The 16,252-nt window shown below is 43.5% G+C and overlaps 3 protein-coding genes across 4 annotated transcripts; 2 read left to right on the top strand and 1 right to left on the bottom strand.

Moving 5' to 3' along the window:
- The first annotated feature begins 230 nt into the window (after nt 1-230).
- ATSAC1 (Phosphoinositide phosphatase family protein) lies at nt 231-7,545 on the top strand. Of its 2 annotated transcripts, XM_048690933.2 has the most exons (16): nt 231-416; nt 517-721; nt 1,711-1,876; nt 1,973-2,195; nt 2,789-2,865; nt 3,141-3,328; nt 3,569-3,666; nt 4,210-4,343; nt 4,427-4,561; nt 4,965-5,328; nt 5,629-5,750; nt 5,864-5,971; nt 6,100-6,330; nt 6,412-6,603; nt 6,717-6,828; nt 6,918-7,545. In XM_048690933.2, exons 1-16 carry the CDS (start codon nt 342-344, stop codon nt 7,170-7,172), a joined length of 2,685 nt encoding a protein of 894 aa, XP_048546890.1. In that variant the 5' UTR covers nt 231-341; the 3' UTR covers nt 7,173-7,545. The 2 variants fall into 2 exon arrangements, with proteins under 2 accessions (XP_048546890.1, XP_048546891.1); XM_048690934.2 differs by lacking the exon at nt 231-416 and having other exon boundaries at nt 607-737.
- A 222-nt stretch (nt 7,546-7,767) lies between these two features.
- LOC125525932 (GroES-like zinc-binding alcohol dehydrogenase family protein) lies at nt 7,768-10,731 on the top strand. Its single transcript, XM_048690936.2, has 8 exons — nt 7,768-8,173; nt 8,520-8,655; nt 8,982-9,051; nt 9,137-9,230; nt 9,322-9,535; nt 9,646-9,787; nt 9,942-10,112; nt 10,347-10,731. Exons 1-8 carry the CDS (start codon nt 7,945-7,947, stop codon nt 10,536-10,538), a joined length of 1,248 nt encoding a protein of 415 aa, XP_048546893.1. The 5' UTR covers nt 7,768-7,944; the 3' UTR covers nt 10,539-10,731.
- Nucleotides 10,732-10,900: 169 nt separating this feature from the next.
- AMK2 (adenosine monophosphate kinase) lies at nt 10,901-15,468 on the bottom strand. Its single transcript, XM_048690937.2, has 7 exons — nt 15,119-15,468; nt 14,941-15,036; nt 14,271-14,399; nt 14,052-14,186; nt 13,381-13,527; nt 11,695-11,769; nt 10,901-11,223 (listed from the first exon to the last, which is right to left on the bottom strand). The coding sequence occupies exons 1-7, from the start codon at nt 15,296-15,298 to the stop codon at nt 11,128-11,130; spliced, it is 858 nt and encodes a 285-aa protein (XP_048546894.1). The 5' UTR covers nt 15,299-15,468; the 3' UTR covers nt 10,901-11,127.
- Between the last annotated feature and the right edge of the window lie 784 nt (nt 15,469-16,252).

Below are 16,252 nucleotides of genomic sequence, written 5' to 3'. Positions count from 1 at the left end.
TTAATGAAAGTTTATTTAAAAAAATCAACGACTTCCTCGCAAATAAAAATAAAAATCAACGACTTAAAATTGTCATCTTCTCGAAGCCCACGTAGGCACGCACGAGGGTATCCCAAGTTGCCAACACCATGCAATACCTGCGATCTATACGTGATACAGTTCTCAATACGCTTTGTACATTGCAGAGAAGAGGACGCCTTGACAACATGGTCACGTGTTCCGCGGAGGACGCCTTCAGCGTTTAGATACAATATCCGCAGTGCCCCCTTCTTCCCCTTTCCGATCGTCCCCTTCGGACTCCCTTCCACCCCCTCTTCCCTTGCGCGCTTCGATCGGGATCGATGGCGGCGGAGGCGGACGACCCGACGGCGGCGTCAGCGACGCTGGAGAAGTTCCGCCTCTACGAAACGCGCGCCGTAAGCATCCATTGCCCCCCTTCTCCCGACCGCACGCCCGGCGGGATCGCTCGCTCGCTAGCTTGCTCAATTGACGCGTCGGAATTGGCTGTGCTCGCAGAGGTTCTACGTGATCGGGAGCTCGCGGGAGAAGCGGTGGTTTCGGGTGCTCAAGATTGACCGCTCGGAGCCGTCGGAGCTCCACCTCAGCGAGGACCCCGTCTGGTACTCCCAGCAGGAGGTCAAGAGCCTACTCCAGCGCATCGCCGAGGGCAACCGCTCCACCGGCGGCCTCACCTTCGTCACCAAGGCCTACGGCATCGCAGGTGCCCCGACCAGAACGTTCGTTCGTTCATTCATCCCATTGCACTGGATTGGATTGGGTTGCATTGTTAACCTAGCTCGCTGTACTGATCCCATGGAAATTTCATTCTTAATTCATACGAATTATAATTAAGCCGGACGAATTTGTTCTGTTAAAGCAAATGAATGTGTCATAAGATTTATTTTGTCAGAAATTAGAAAGCCTTTCTCTAGTTGGTCAATGCCTTTTGCTGGAAAATTCTTTGCGGTTTCTTTGTGCTGGAAAATTAAGTTGGAGGTATATGATAATATTTATCAGCAGATTTACCATGCCAGGAATTGTGGGTAACTTATTTTAGTTGATAAATTGTCTCTGTATTGCAAATTGGCCGTGATTTCATTCCAACCAATCCCTGCTAGTTTTGTTTCAGTTGGCTCGTCATAGGAAGGTATACTTATGCCGTCATGTTTTCTTTCGTTTGCTTATGAATTCCAAAAGAGGAAAGATGTCCCTTGGATCTATTGGCAACAACTTCCTTGTTCCTTACTAGGAATCAAGGCTCAGAAAAGCTCTAGGCTTAAATTCTTAGTTTGCTACTTCCTAGTGCCCATCTCACGTAAGCACATGAGTAGACACTCTTAAGCGCACGCCTATCAGTGCTTAAGGCTACACATTCTGCTGTCACCTAGCGCCTAGGCACGCTTAAGCGCACGCCTATCAGTCCTTAAGGCCACACATTCTGCTGTCACCTAGCGCCTAGGCACGCTTAAGCGCACGCCTATCAGTGCTTGAGGCTACAATTCTGCTGTCACCTAGCGCCTAGGCACGCTTAAGCACAGTCAGAAGCTGGTAACGGAAATGCATAGATAATAATGATGCAAACTGAGAGCTAATTCATTAACCTCTGAATCCCGGTTATATTTCTTTTGCAATTTGGTGACTGCTTTCTTTGCCAGAGGACTCACATACTCCTGTCATTTTTTTGAAGTTTTTGTTTCTGTTGCTATGTAGGTTGCATCAAGTTCTTGGAGTCATATTACCTGATTTTAGTCACCAAGCGCCGTCAAATCGGTTGCATCTGTGGCCATGCTATATATTGTATAGATGAGAGCCAGATGATCACCGTCCCGCACTCATCTGTACAGACAGATGTCGCAACCTCTAAGAACGAGCTAAGGTACAAGTTATCTTTGATAGTTTGATTTTTTTGGCAGTTATGTATATAAGTTTGGTTATTTACCAAATGCTGTGAAATATGATGTCTCCGTAACAGGTACAAGAAGCTTTTGGCCAGTGTTGATCTCACAAAGGATTTCTTCTATAGCTACACATACCCAATCATGCAGAGCTTGCAGCAGAATGTCACCTCTGCAGGGATGAAGGAAACACCTTATGAAAATTTGTTTGTATGGAACACTTTCCTGACAGAGCCGATTCGCTCAAGGTGCCGCAATGCTCTGTGGAGTGTAGCTCTCGTTCATGGACACTTTAAGCAGGTTATGCCTAGCAAATAGTCTGCCATCTAGATTGGTTTTGCTACCATTACTATTTCTATTGCTTGCTTTTCCATTTCTGATATTACTCATATTTGACTTGGAGCTTTGCATTATCTGTCTCACTGGGTCTTATGAGAAAATTAGAAGGGGATGCCACTAACAAATTTTGATAAAGAATGCATACGAATTTGCTGCTCAAAATATTTCAATTGTTTTTGTTTAACAGAATCTGAGACAATTGTGACCTAACAGAAAAGCTGCTATTATTTCAGTTTGATAGTTTCTTTCCATCAGAGAAAAGAAGTTGGACGAGATCTTGCAATGACTAGTGATGGTTGAGTAGGGCTTTGTAGTTACCATCTCTTTATTCCTTAATGAATGAAACCATTATCACTTGACTAGCCTTTGAAAATTATGATTTAGTGCTTGCTTGATGGGCACTGCTACCAGATTAGCTTCTTGTTCAGATTATCTGTTTTTTTTTCCAATAGCGCCCAACTTGCAGCTGATCTGTGTTTTAGTGCTTAATTAGATGTGTTACGACTATTGTTTATTAACTTTCCATGTGACACAACCCACAATTTATTTTCCAGGTCAAGCTGTCAGTATTTGGCAGGGAGTTAAATGTTATTCTCATTTCGAGAAGATCTCGGCATTTTGCTGGGACACGGTAGGTTTCATGTGCTCGTAGGACTGCATATTTCTGGATCTTCTTTCACTTTATATCAGCCAAGTCCATTTATTCATGCTTCTATCCTATCATCTATGTTCATTTGATTTCTGTTGATTTATCAATTATCACATGCATGTGTAAATTCTTGTTTTGGGTGACGCGATTTCCTCTACTCTGCCAAATGAGGCCAGCAAAGTATTGTCTATGCTCTGCTAGTAATCTGAATTTTTTGTTTAAGTGAAAACTTACTACCTCCCACATGGTATCTGTAGGTATTTGAAAAGAGGCGTGAATGACCATGGAAAAGTTGCAAACGATGTTGAAACAGAGCAAATAGTATTTGAAGAGGAAGCTGGTTCCTGGAAGGGAAGAATGAGCGCAATAGTACAGATGCGAGGATCGATCCCTCTCTTTTGGTCACAAGAGGCTGGCCGACTTAGTCCTAAGCCTGATATTTTTGGTAAATAGATTTTCTAGAAAATTACCTTGTAACCAAACAGGTGAAATTAAATGACCTATTTTGATTGGGGAATGTCCATATGTGAGACTAAATTTCTTATCTGATCATTTGTTACAACTGCGTATCAGAAAAAGATGTTGTGTCTTATCTGTATGTTTGCCCAATCTCTTATCTGGGCTTGTTTCTAAAAGCTTGAAATACATTTTTTGTGTGCATTCTCATCTTTGGATTCTGGTGCAGTGCAGAGGTATGATCCTACTTATGAAGCAACCAAGTTACATTTTGATGATCTCGCTCAGCGATATGGACAGCCTATCATAATACTTAATTTAATAAAGGTATGTGTTTGCTACTTGGTTTAGGATCTGAATGTTTCCGTCTGTTGTTGACAGTGATGATTCTGCTGTGATGTTGCCTTTCCCTTTAATTTTGAGATGAAACTAATGATTCATGTGCACGATACAGAGAAACGGTCATTATCTCAACGAATTTTACAAATCTTATCTATCATGTAGATTTGGTAGATTTGACCTCAAGTTTAGTAGCTCAACTGACTGTTATGCATAAGATTAATTGCTAAAGTACAGCATCTTTGTGGTTCTTTACGCTCCCAAGTACTCTTAGTAAACAATATGTAAGACATCAAAAGTAACATGCCATTTGGAGTAAAATCTACTTCTGTAAAAGATGAATTTTCCTCTTAGTTCTTCCAACTAGTTTCCTGAGTAGAATTAAAAAAAAGGGTTTCCTGAGTAACTTCTTGCTTACATGTTCGGCTTTTGTGGTACAGAGCTGCTAGCCCACTTTTATTTGTTTGTACAGCTAATCATTGCCTTTTGTCCTCAATATGACTCGTTATTGCTTTTGTGCTCTCTGTGTAGACTGTTGAAAAAAGGCCAAGGGAGATGATGCTCAGGCGTGAATTCTTTAATGCAGTTGGATATCTTAATCAGAATGTCCCAGAAGAGAGGAAACTGAGATTCATACACTGGGATTTTCATAAATTTGCGAAAAGGTTTTATACTGATCCTTGAAAGTTCAGAACTGCATAAGTTGGTGTCTGTTCATCTGCTAATGATTTTCTATCTGTTATGTCAGCAAGTCCGCAAATGTGCTGGGTGTTTTAGGAGGTGTGGCGAGTGAAGCACTGGACCTTACTGGATTTTACTACAGTGGGAAGCCAAAAGTTCAGAAAAGAAGGTCTATCCAGCTTAGTCGAACTAGCACTGCAAGGTACATATATTAATTCTTGTGTAAAACAACTGAACCACTATATATAATATACTAGCTTATAACAGGCAGATGTACTGCCCTCTAAGATTGCCAAGCATATACTCCCTCCGTCCCAAAATAAGTGTCTCAACTTTAGGACAACTTTATACTAAAATTAGTACAAAGTTGAGACACTTATTTTGGAACGGAGGGAGTACTTGACAAGTTTTATATTAATCCGATCCAGTTTATTTAGAAAGTAAGTACAATCACTGGCCAATTGAATTTGACCAAGGTTTAAAAGGCTGTTTATGGAAAAATCATGAACCATAACTGTACTGGTTTGTTAAAGTTGTGAATAAGGGCACTACTCATATCCTAACTGCAAAATGACAGTATTCCCTCCTACTTCTTCATTGCACAGGGATGTTGAAATAAGAGCTAGTTCTGGAGACCTTCCGAGACTCTCTAGCAATGCTGATGCACTTGGTTCTATAGCTTCTCAGGATATGAGAAAAGAGGATAGCAAACATGAGCCTCTTGGTGATGCTCCTTGTTATCAAACTGGAGTTCTTCGTACGAATTGCATAGATTGCCTGGATCGCACAAATGTCGCACAGTATGCTTATGGCCTTGCTGCTTTGGGGAGGCAACTTCATGCGATGGGACTGACAGATGTTTCAAAAATCCACCCAGATAGCAGCATCGCTTCAGCTTTAATGGAAATGTACCAGAGCATGGGTGATGCACTTGCTCATCAGTACGGAGGCTCTGCAGCACATAATACGGTTAGTGTACTTTCATCTCTTGTTGTCTCATCTTATGTTGACAAGAGGATATGAGTAATTTGTAATGGCCATAAAACTCTCATGGGGAGCATCCTGTTGTTACTTCAGAGTTGATGTAGCAAATACCTTTTTTTTGTGGATGGACTATGGAGTGTTAATTTGGTTGTCCTGCTCTGTATCTATTTGTATATACTAGTGCGGATGGCATTACTGTTGGTCTGGCCAATAAATTCTCGTCTTCCCCCCCTAATCTCATTGTTTCCCAGTGAGCATAAACTGTATATACTTGTTTCTTCTCAGGTTTTCCCCGAGAGGCAAGGGAAGTGGAAGGCTACTACTCAATCTAGGGAGTTTCTGAAATCAATTAAACGATATTACAGCAATGCTTACACCGACGGTGAGAAACAAGATGCTATAAATTTGTAAGTCTCGCACGTGAGTTTATCATCCATAAAATCTTGACCAGACAAGATAGTAGTTGGGCTCTTGTGGTAAGTGGAATTTGAGAAGTTGATTTGTTTTGTGATATTACCAGATTTCTGGGTTATTTCCAACCTCAAGAAGGAAAACCGGCTCTCTGGGATCTGGATACTGATTACTATCTCCACGTGACAACAGCTGGTGATGATAGCTACCATCTTAGGTAAACTGAATCCTGGTTATACTTCAGTTCGTTATGACAGTGCAATTTTAGTCCCTTAACATGTAAAGAGTGGGACTTGGTGTGTAGTTTCCTGCAATAAAATGTGTTTTATTCATGTTAATTCACAGTTCCCCACATGGAAATAATGTGCCCGGGGGATCTGGAGATGCCATGAGCCCAAGACCCACATTGAGCCCTGTGCCAGCATGTAAAGAGGACTTTTCTAGGATGAAACTTACTTCATTCGACAAACTTATAGAAAGAACCTGTAGTTCGATAAGGAATGTGAGGCTTCACTGTGATGCTGATCTAAGGCCAAGTGGTGGTGTTGGAACTTCTGCAATGGCACCCGATGCAGCGTATGTAGTTCTTTTCATTCATGATTCATGGTTGAACTTACTTTTTTGATGTTGTACTTACAGCTTGCTTTTACGATTCAGTGAGATACAACTTAAAAGCCCAAACTGGTTGTTTGGTCAAAGAAAACATGCAGAGACAGTTCCAATAGCAAAAGTTACTCCAGTTGAAAATGCGAACGAGGGAAACAAAGATGAGACGAATGTGTCTCTGTGTGGGGAGCTGAACTGGCTTTCCTCCTCGGCAGATTCATGCGAGGAGGACAACTTCAGAAGGTTGTACCAGGATAGTCCAGATAGATATCCTTTGCCAGTGTTCTGATGTCTATCAAGTCCACAATCTACCATTTATATGCTTTATTAAATCCTTGGAGCCCTTAATTTTGCAGGTATCTAGCATTCACGACAGCGGATGTAGACAATGGCTGGTACAGTGGAGCACTGCTATACGATCAAGATGAGAACAGCGGTGCTTATAAACATTACTCCGAATTTTGCCAGGTAAGCAAAGCATCCTGCTGAACTTACGCTGTCTGCGACCGTCCAAAACATGCAACCTGACCTGTTTACATTGCCCTCTGGCATTGCAGGGTCCAGTCATGGATCCTTTTGAGCACGACCCAGAGAAAGAAGGGCACTACAGGGAGGCCCTTAGCATGGACATCGAACTTACGGACGATGCACAGGTGGAGGCAGAAATGAAAGCCGCTCTGGACGACTACCAGGTGATAGGTTCAGACCTGAGCATCATCCCGTCGTGCGGCTCCCTCGCCGAGGACCCAAGCCAGCTGACAAGGTGGATCATTGGGGACGAGAAGCTGCGCGTCGTCGGCGCTGTGCAGTAGCTCGGTTGCCGCCGAGGGATTGTACAGATTGCTACAACATTCGTCAATTTTTGGTTTCATCGTGCGTGTATATATAAGGTGCTTAAATGTACAAAAAGAAGGTATTCGTCCATTTTTTTTGTTGGGAGCAAACAGATGATCATTCTTGGAGGCCTTTGTGGATGGATATAGGAGGATTGGACAAGACACAGACAGACACGGGTTTGGCCGGTAAACCAAGGATGACAAGGTGTATGTATAATATTCACGATTGTCTCATGTCATTCTGTTGATTAATTTGCACATCTCCAATAGTTTCAAGAAATGCTGCAACTTCTTTTTTATTTATTGTAACTAATGCTACAACTTGTTGAGTTATTTGGTACTTCCTTTAGCAGCCTCTTTGTTTGTTTGTTTACCGATGAAAGCGACCGACATCGTCATCCGGATCCTTATCCGCAGTGCCGATCTATTGTCTTTTCTCCGAGAATAAACTATGAGCCGCTGTTGCTTTCTTGTTGAGCATTTGGTCTTTCCATTTGCTGTGCTAATCCTAATGCAAAAACAAGTGCAGTAGCAGTTGAATAAACATGTGTAGAAAGTCCTAATCGATCCGATCGGTCCTCTCTTTGGTTGGATGATGGAGCAGCCGCTTACTGAATGAAAAGTTGGAGTGCTCAGTATAAAAATGCTTGGAGTTGTTGTATAAATATGGTCTCTCCAAACAGACCAGCAAGACAGCAACGGAGTAGAGTAGTTGGTGAAGTTGCAGAGTTCCGTTGGCAGGCACACCATGTCCATCTCCACCGCTTCCCGCCGCGCCCTCAGCCGGATCGGCGGCGCCCTCCGGCGGTCCTTGTCGTCGTCGTCGTCGTCGGTGCCGGACGCCTCGGGGTACCACGTGTCGGGCGGGCCGAGCTTCATGCGCGCGGCCGTGTTCTGGGAGCCCGGCCGCCCGCTCACCATGGAGGAGTTCCGCATGCCGCGCCCCAAGGCCGGCGAGGTCCTCGTCAAGACCAAAGGTTCCCCTCCCCCGCCACTCCTCCTTCCCGATAGATTTAGATGAACTCCCTCTCTTCTCCCCTCCTCTCTCTCCCTAATTTACAAGAGAAATTTGGAGTAAATGTTGCTGACTTACACTGCTGGTTAGGTATGCTGTGCCATAATGCATAACAAATAACAAATTATTGTAAAAAAAAGGGGAATGGATGATTATATACCCAATTTGACTAAACAAGTATGCATGCTCCTGTGAGGTTCGTTTGACTTGGGTCTGCATCCTGTGACTCAGGACTCTCGGAATGGGGTCTCACAGCTCCCATGGGCGAATCCTAAGGTTTTCATCTGACATGGGCTCAACTTATGCAGCTTGTGGAGTTTGCCACTCTGATCTCCATGTCATGAAAGGCGAACTCCCTTTCGCCAGCCCTTGTGTCGTTGGCCATGAGATCACCGGGGAGGTTGTCGACCATGGCGCGCACACGCCCGCTGAGATCGTCAATAGGTATATACCGATGCAGCTGAAAACAAGAGACAACACCTGTTTATTATTAGTCTTTTCTTTGGAACATCAACACCTGCTTAGGCTGATAACTAGAGGTGCTTCAGTTCGATTGAATGCTTGGCTCCTTGAGAGCTGCACAAAATTTACAGCACAGATACATGCTGGATTTCCATCAGATTACCTTTTTTGAGCGCTTAAATATTTTTGCAACTCCTGTTGAAGGGGTAAAGCATGGAAGCACTGTCACCAACGCTATTCACCTATTCCAACTTTCTGATGGTGGTTTTCTGGAACTAATCGGTTATCCCTCCCTAAAAAATTAACAGGTTTCCAGTTGGCAGTCATGTTGTTGGAGCCTTCATAATGCCCTGTGGGAATTGCTTTTACTGTGTGAAGGTACCGCCTTCTCTGGATCAGATCATCCTTTATGAAGGGCTGCTTTGTTTTCTTGACCTCATCCATGTACATGGGTTTGATACAGGGCCAGGAAGACCTCTGTGAGTCTTTCTTTGCGTACAATCGTGCTAAAGGAACACTATATGATGGTGAAACCCGACTATTTCTACGCAGCAACGGTAATTTCAGAATATTCACTTACATACTCTGTCGCTAGTGTCACAATATAGTATTATTGTAGTGTTGCTGATGTTATTGCAATGCCTGCAGGAAAACCAGTGTACATGTACAGTATGGGCGGGCTTGCGGAGTACTGTGTTGTGCCGGCCAATGCATTAGCAATTCTTCCTAACTCGTTGCCGTACACAGAGTCAGCCATTCTAGGATGTGCTGTGTTCACCGCATATGGCGCTTTGAGGCATGCTGCTGAAATGCGTGCCGGTGATTCAGTAGCAGTGATTGGGGTTGGCGGGGTTGGCTCAAGGTTAGCTGATATAAGGATATTTGTATTTCCTTGAAGAAAGGATTAAATTCATTCCTAAACTCTGGAGTAGTAGCTTACGTTGGCGCATCCTCATTACTCCAACACTGCAGCTGTTTACAGATAGCAAGAGCCTTTGGAGCTTCCGAAGTCATTGCGGTGGATGTTCTCGATGAGAAACTCCAGAATGCAAAAACACTTGGAGCAACCCACACTGTAAACGCAGCTAAAGAAGACGCTGTCGAAAGGATCAAGGTATACAACAAGTTCTGCAGTTTTAAACCACTCAATGCAGTTTGTTTAGGTAGCAGTTCTCGATATCTCATCCTGATCATGGGCTGTCCAGATGTTGCTTCTTCAGTCTTAGCTAGTGCTCGCATTCAGATGTGAATGATCTCATTATTCACAGGAAATCACTGGTGGGAGAGGTGTGGATGTCGCTGTGGAGGCACTTGGCAAGGCATTAACATTTTCCCAGTGCACCCAAAGTGTACGAGATGGAGGTAAAGCTGTTATGATCGGGCTTGCTGCAACAAACGTAGTAGGCGAGGTGGATATAACCCGTCTTGTTCGCCGACAGGTATGCATCTAGCTCCATCAGATTACTGTTCGTTTGTTGTCCAGACCTTAAGCTAGGTCCTGCAGATATGTTCGAACTTACATCGTCTTGGCACATATAGGCCCTTTCCTCAATTTACTCGTATAGTGTTAGTGCAATACCATTGCATCAATTTTCAATGCTTCCGTTTTACTTGGATTTCCTTGCTTGCTTTGTGTAACATTGGCTGGCTGCTAACATGATTACTGGAACCAGGTCAAAATCATTGGCTCGTATGGTGCAAGAGCCAGGCAAGATCTTCCTCAGATAGTCAAGCTTGCTGAGAGCGGCGCCTTCAATCTCGAGAACGCCATATCAAGGAAATGCAAATTCGAAGAGGCGAACGGCGCCTATGAGGATCTCAACCAGGGCAAGATCGTTGGCCGAGCTGTAGTTGAAATCATGTAGTGCTGACAAGATGATCATGTGGTCGAAAGTCTGGGTCAAACAAATAAGAATATGCCGCGACAACCCTGCGAACTCGGTTTGTCTTGCAGCATGGTCTCACTCCCTGGTTTGTGTTGGATGCAAAAAATTGTTGATTGAAAGATTGTTGTGCTCACAAGGAAATGCGTATCTCAGTTTGTTCTTCTTTCCATCACATACTGTGAATATTGGGTATACATTTTGCTTATACAGTTCTGCAGCCAGATTTCTGGTTTGTAATGTTACAAAATCGTCACACGAAGAATCCTCAGCTAGCATCAGAAATACCTGACAGATTCCAGAGTAAAACAAAATACATGCAATGAAGTTGTGCAACACAAATGTAGACTGAAAAGTGCAAACTCAAGGCAATCCTTCCAATTGCACTGTATATCAATGCATTCCTAGTCAAGATCATTACAAAACAGTGACGCATTTACATCCATGAATAACAAAGGGCTTTTCTAAATATCATCCTATCAATGCTTTGTCACCTGCATGTCTTCAAAAAATAGAATAAAATCATGCTTCAGCCACATGTCTGGTTCGCGCAGCTTTCTCTGCTTATGAGTTAGCTAGCCACCATTTCTGTTTTCTTATCAAGGCTGGAAGTGAGCAGCTTCTCGATCTCACCGAATACATCTTCCACCGTGGTATTTCCATTTACCTAAACCACAGATGACAGTGAAAGAGATACATGAAAGTTATAGGTAACTAGATACATCATGATTATGAAATGTTTGCTCAGTGAGTTTTTTTAGTTGTTGCTCTATATAGTGCACAACCTCGACAACAAAAGTAGAATAAAGAATGCCATGGAGGAACAAGGAATTTAACAACAACAAGAGCTACTCCATCTAGGCAGCAGAACAAAAATATGTTAATGATTACCACACGGTATGTGTTAAGCAACTTCTGAACAGAAACTAAGTTATGATGATTTAGTTCCTTAGCTCAACTTTATAATAGTACATAATCCAAAAAATATATGTTTGTTATACTTTTCTCCCCGACTTCAAACTAATCTGTGATGTGGTAATTCGGCGGAATATAGACAACGTGAAGTAGAATAGCATATCAGCCTTGAGCTGACCAACAAGGCAGAGCATTCTAAGTATGAAGGAGATAAATCGCCTACCTTGACTATAACATCTTCATATATCGAAACCAAGGACTCGATATTTTGATAATGAGTCTGCAACCTCAGCTTAACCTGTAAAAGAACAGAAGAACACACACTTGAAAATCAGATTCTTTTGATAAAATCCACATATATAGATAAACGGTCAATGAGATATGTGAGACCAGGAAAGAGTGATCTAACTCAAGTACTCAACACAGCACTCTCTGCAAGCTTCCGTCATCATAACAAGCAGTTCAAGAACCGGCATACTACATCGGCAACTCTACCATCCTGGAACATTGGTGCAAGGTCTTGCACACTATGAGCATACAACTTCCATAAGGAGTATACTCAAGGGTATGAAGCCAAGCTCTAAGAGGGATGGCAAGCTCTTCCTTCATTCTGTAAGAAAGAAGGAAGAGATCCCTTTTGAAGCTAAACAGCCAGGAGGCTTTACTAGGAGCAATGAAAGATCTTCCCACTCCTTCGTTTCCAAATATTCCAAGCAGCCACCGTCAGGACCTCAAAGTAGAAGGTTTGCCAATCTTGAGCTTTACCCTGGAGGTGACCCCATCCAAGGAAAACTGAGATAGATCAAAACAAATACCAAGAATGTTCCAGCATGAAGAGCTGAAGCTGCAAAGCCAGAAAATGTGGTCCCTAGTCTTGACGTATGCAGGTTGCAAAGGGCACGGCTGACACCACCAGGAGGCTGAAATTGGTGACATTGAAGCATATCCTTTGTATTGAGCCTATCATTCAGAAAAACCAGGCAAAGCATTTGGGCTTAAGGGTGCATTTGGAATTCCAGAGCCAAAAGGAGTTATTAGGTGCATGAATGTGTTGAAACTGAGCTCTGTACATTTTAGAGGATGAGAAGCTAGCAGCCTAGCACCCCAAGAGAAGGACCAAGAGTCATTATCTTCAGGAAACTGAGCATGAATGTATGTTGGACAGAAACTCTCTGAATTCATGAAATTCATCGAAAGCCTGCCTGGAAAGGGGAATATGAAAGAGATGTAAGGGCTCATGAGTATTGAGAACATCCTGGACCAAGGCAAGACTATCAAGGGCAAATGCATGAATTCCATGGAATTTTCTCCTCATCAGATGATCAGACCAGCAAGCATTCCAGAAAAGAACAGTGTCTCCTCTGGCAATAGAACAGGAAGCTAAATGCCTAAATTTATGGGAGAGGTTAAAGACATCTCTCCACCAGAAGGGGTGCACAGTACCAGAGGCGTGGGGAGAGGAGGGAAATTATAAACCGCCAGGAAGCATTGTAGTAGTTCCAAACTAGTTTCACTCAAGGGATATCAGCCTTGTCGTAAAGCTTGTTATATGCTTCATAAGCATGGCCTCGTTCTGCAGTCAGGTTAAGGATACCCAGCCCCACTTTGTTCTTTGGGTGACACACGTTAGACCAGGCAGCACGTGCCTTCCATATACTGAGTGACCGAGTCTTGTTATCGAATGTAAATACAAAATAAAAATGCATAACTTCCCCACCATGGAAATATGGTCCACTGTGAGATAATAACTATGTCAAGCTAGTTTTAATTAGCAGCAGACAAAAAACAATGTGTTGTAGCAACACCATGTACTGCATGACTAATAACAAATAAGCACTTCCACCATGTCTAATAATAAATGCAAAACTATGCTGTCATTATCTTAACTAATAATATGGGAACCATGTACCTTTTCTTCTGTATCATCAAATCTTTGTGTAAGCCTGGATGCAATTTCTTCATTCTCAGGTGGAGAATACTTTAGATGGTATATTTTCCCAGTTTCAGGATCCAGCCGTCTGCCAACTACCCTTTCAACAAGAAGTTCATCGGGAACCTACATTTTCGACGGGTGAGCTAATATTCCTACTGAACAAAAAAAAAACGCTAGTACTTACACTCTTAATTTCAGAATTTGTTTACTGAATTGCAGCCAGTTTCAACACGATAGAGAAAGCATGATAAATACATCGTGTATTGCCATATTACAGTGTTAACACTTAGAAAGTACTTAAATGCGCAACTTGAAATTATGGATCTTATTTATTCTTGAAAGGGTAAATATGTAGATTTTATTATGTAACTAGTACCAAAAAAGGGACTATATTTATCTCCATTTTCTCAGGAAAATCCAACATTGGTCACAATGGCAGTGTTTGCCCTTTTTTTTTTGAAAGAAGCAGTGTTTGCCCTGTTCAGACTACTAGTTAGGCTAAGGGTAGCTACCAGCAGTTTTCAAGGTCTAGAGGCAGTGTTCAAGCTTACTTGGTACTGCTAGTACCTTACCACAACAAGGTCAATTATGTCCCACAATTTGCATCACATACCAATAATTTGCCATAGCTGGGCTCGGGCACTTACATCTAATAGAATGAAAATGTCAGGCCGGATTCCAAGAGTTTCCAGTGCCATTGCCTGTGAATAACTTCTCGGGTAACCATCCAAAAGCCAACCCTTTTCCTGAGCATCTGGTTGCAGAAGACGCCCCTTCACCATCTGGCGGTAACCCAAAAATGTTTCTCAGTGTTACCACCATTCACTTGAAACACATTAATGAAATTGCGAAGAAAATATACCCACATTAACAACGATCTCATCAGGAACCAGCTGTCCCTTCTCCATAAACTCCTTGGCCTGCTTCCCATTGTCGGTGCCTGTGGCGATTTCTGCCCTTAACAAATCTCCAGCTGAAATGTGCACCAGACCATACTGCAAATTACAGTGCCAGTTACTTGATGCAACAAGGAAAGCTAGCCGTAAACGTTTTACCACATTTTGTTGTAAATGCACAAGGCTAATTACACAATACACATGACATAATAACACAAGGCTAGATCCCAATCCTATATCCCAAAGAGAGAGATCCGCACTATTTCTAATTATCTCAACATGTGTGCATTGTTGTAACCATTAGATTTACTAACTTGATCCACTAGCATCCATCCGAGCATAGCATGAGAATCCTCTACCATACAGCATGCATTACTGTATTCTAAGTGGGTTTTAAATCACATTACATTTAATCGTGACATGCACAACTTTTCTTGTTAAGTTTTTATTCTTTGCATATGCAGAAATTTCTCACATAGTTTAAATCGTAAGTGCTGAATTCGTATTCTACACGATATTTATAAACTATATATCCAATTCCGTGGCAATACGTGGGGTATCATTTAGTTCACATAATGCATCATGAAAGAAAGAAAGGGAACCATGTACAAGGCTGAACCCATATTCCCAAAGAACTTACTTTGGCCTTGATTAGCTCGCACTGCGTGCCCTTCCCAGACGCCGGAGCTCCCGCTATCATGACATTTAGAGGGTCAGCCTTCGCTGCCTCCACAGCCTATAATTCCGAATCAAGAACTGACCAGTGAGAAGGCCGTAAAATTGTGCAATTCCTTAATGTTAGGAAAACAGGGGCAGACCTTGGCCGCTCTAGGCGCCGGCGAGAGCCCGTGGTGTCGGACGGGGTTGAGCCGTAGGGGGCTGGAGCGGGCGCGGGAGGCGCGGAAGAGGAGGCGGCCCTGGGGAACCGGCCTCTCGGCACCCACGGGCGGCGGTAAGAGAGATGTGACTGCGGCTGCAGCGGCCGTGGAGGAAGCCATGGGGGGCGCTGAGAGAGCTGGGAGAAGGGGGATTCACAAGAAAGCCGTGCTTGGATGCTGGGAGCGGCGCGCCGGCGCCGGAGGGGGATCGGAGATAGAGAGGGAGAGGCGGACCGTTCTTGCAGTAGGACCAACGGAAAGGAAAACAAAACAAAACAAAATTGTTGCGAGAAATAACAAACTCTATTTTTCTAACAAGTGGACTGAAAATAAAAACCCTTGTTATCACGCTGCTTTTTTTAGTGCCCGAGAAAGGTTTGGTGGTCAGTGTTTGCCAAGGACCGGAATGTGCATTGGTTAGCAGCGACCGGTTCTTGTGCGTGTGTTTGATCGCTCGGACTTTGCCAACATTGCATGCTTGTTTCAGTCGGCCTAGTTTTGCCACCGGTACTGTGCCGAATCGAGTGGGCAAACCCAATCCCCTGACCCCCTGTATTCAATCTTCTCCTTGCGCTTGAATCGATTCTCGAAATCCAATCTAAAGCGTGAATCGAATGCAGTAAATTGAAAGAGAGGGCAAGGGCTTACCGCCATTGCTAAAGTCCTGTTGGTGCGCTGGTGAAGCCGGTGCTCGATGGCGGTGCTCGCCTTGAAGTTCGTTGGTCCATTGCTCGTTGTCGCCAGTGTGAGAGAGGGAGAGAGAGAGAGAGCGGTGAGGGAAGGTAAGGGTAATTATGCCACGGCTTCAGAAAACAACGTGACTTCTCGAGACCACCTCCTCACGTGCAGCCTCCGCCACCACATACCACGAGTTGCATCGTTTGGCTCTGGTTGTGAAAAAACCGCCGATTCGGCCATTCCTCCAGAGCTAGGACCAGAGGTGCTTTTAAGTTTCGTGCGGGCCAATTTTTTGATGCGACCTAGCCAATCAAACGGGCCAAGATTTTCCCGCGTGGGCCTGGTTGAGGTGGATGCGGGCAACCAAACACGTTATGTAAACATGCGAAAAACAAA

This window comes from Triticum urartu, chromosome 7A (assembly GCF_056163025.1).
Source record: "Triticum urartu cultivar PI428250 chromosome 7A, HENAU_Tu73, whole genome shotgun sequence".
Taxonomy (NCBI): Eukaryota; Viridiplantae; Streptophyta; class Magnoliopsida; order Poales; family Poaceae; genus Triticum; species Triticum urartu.
Note: the sequence above shows the minus strand (reverse complement) of the source record. Positions and strands in the feature narration are given on the sequence as shown.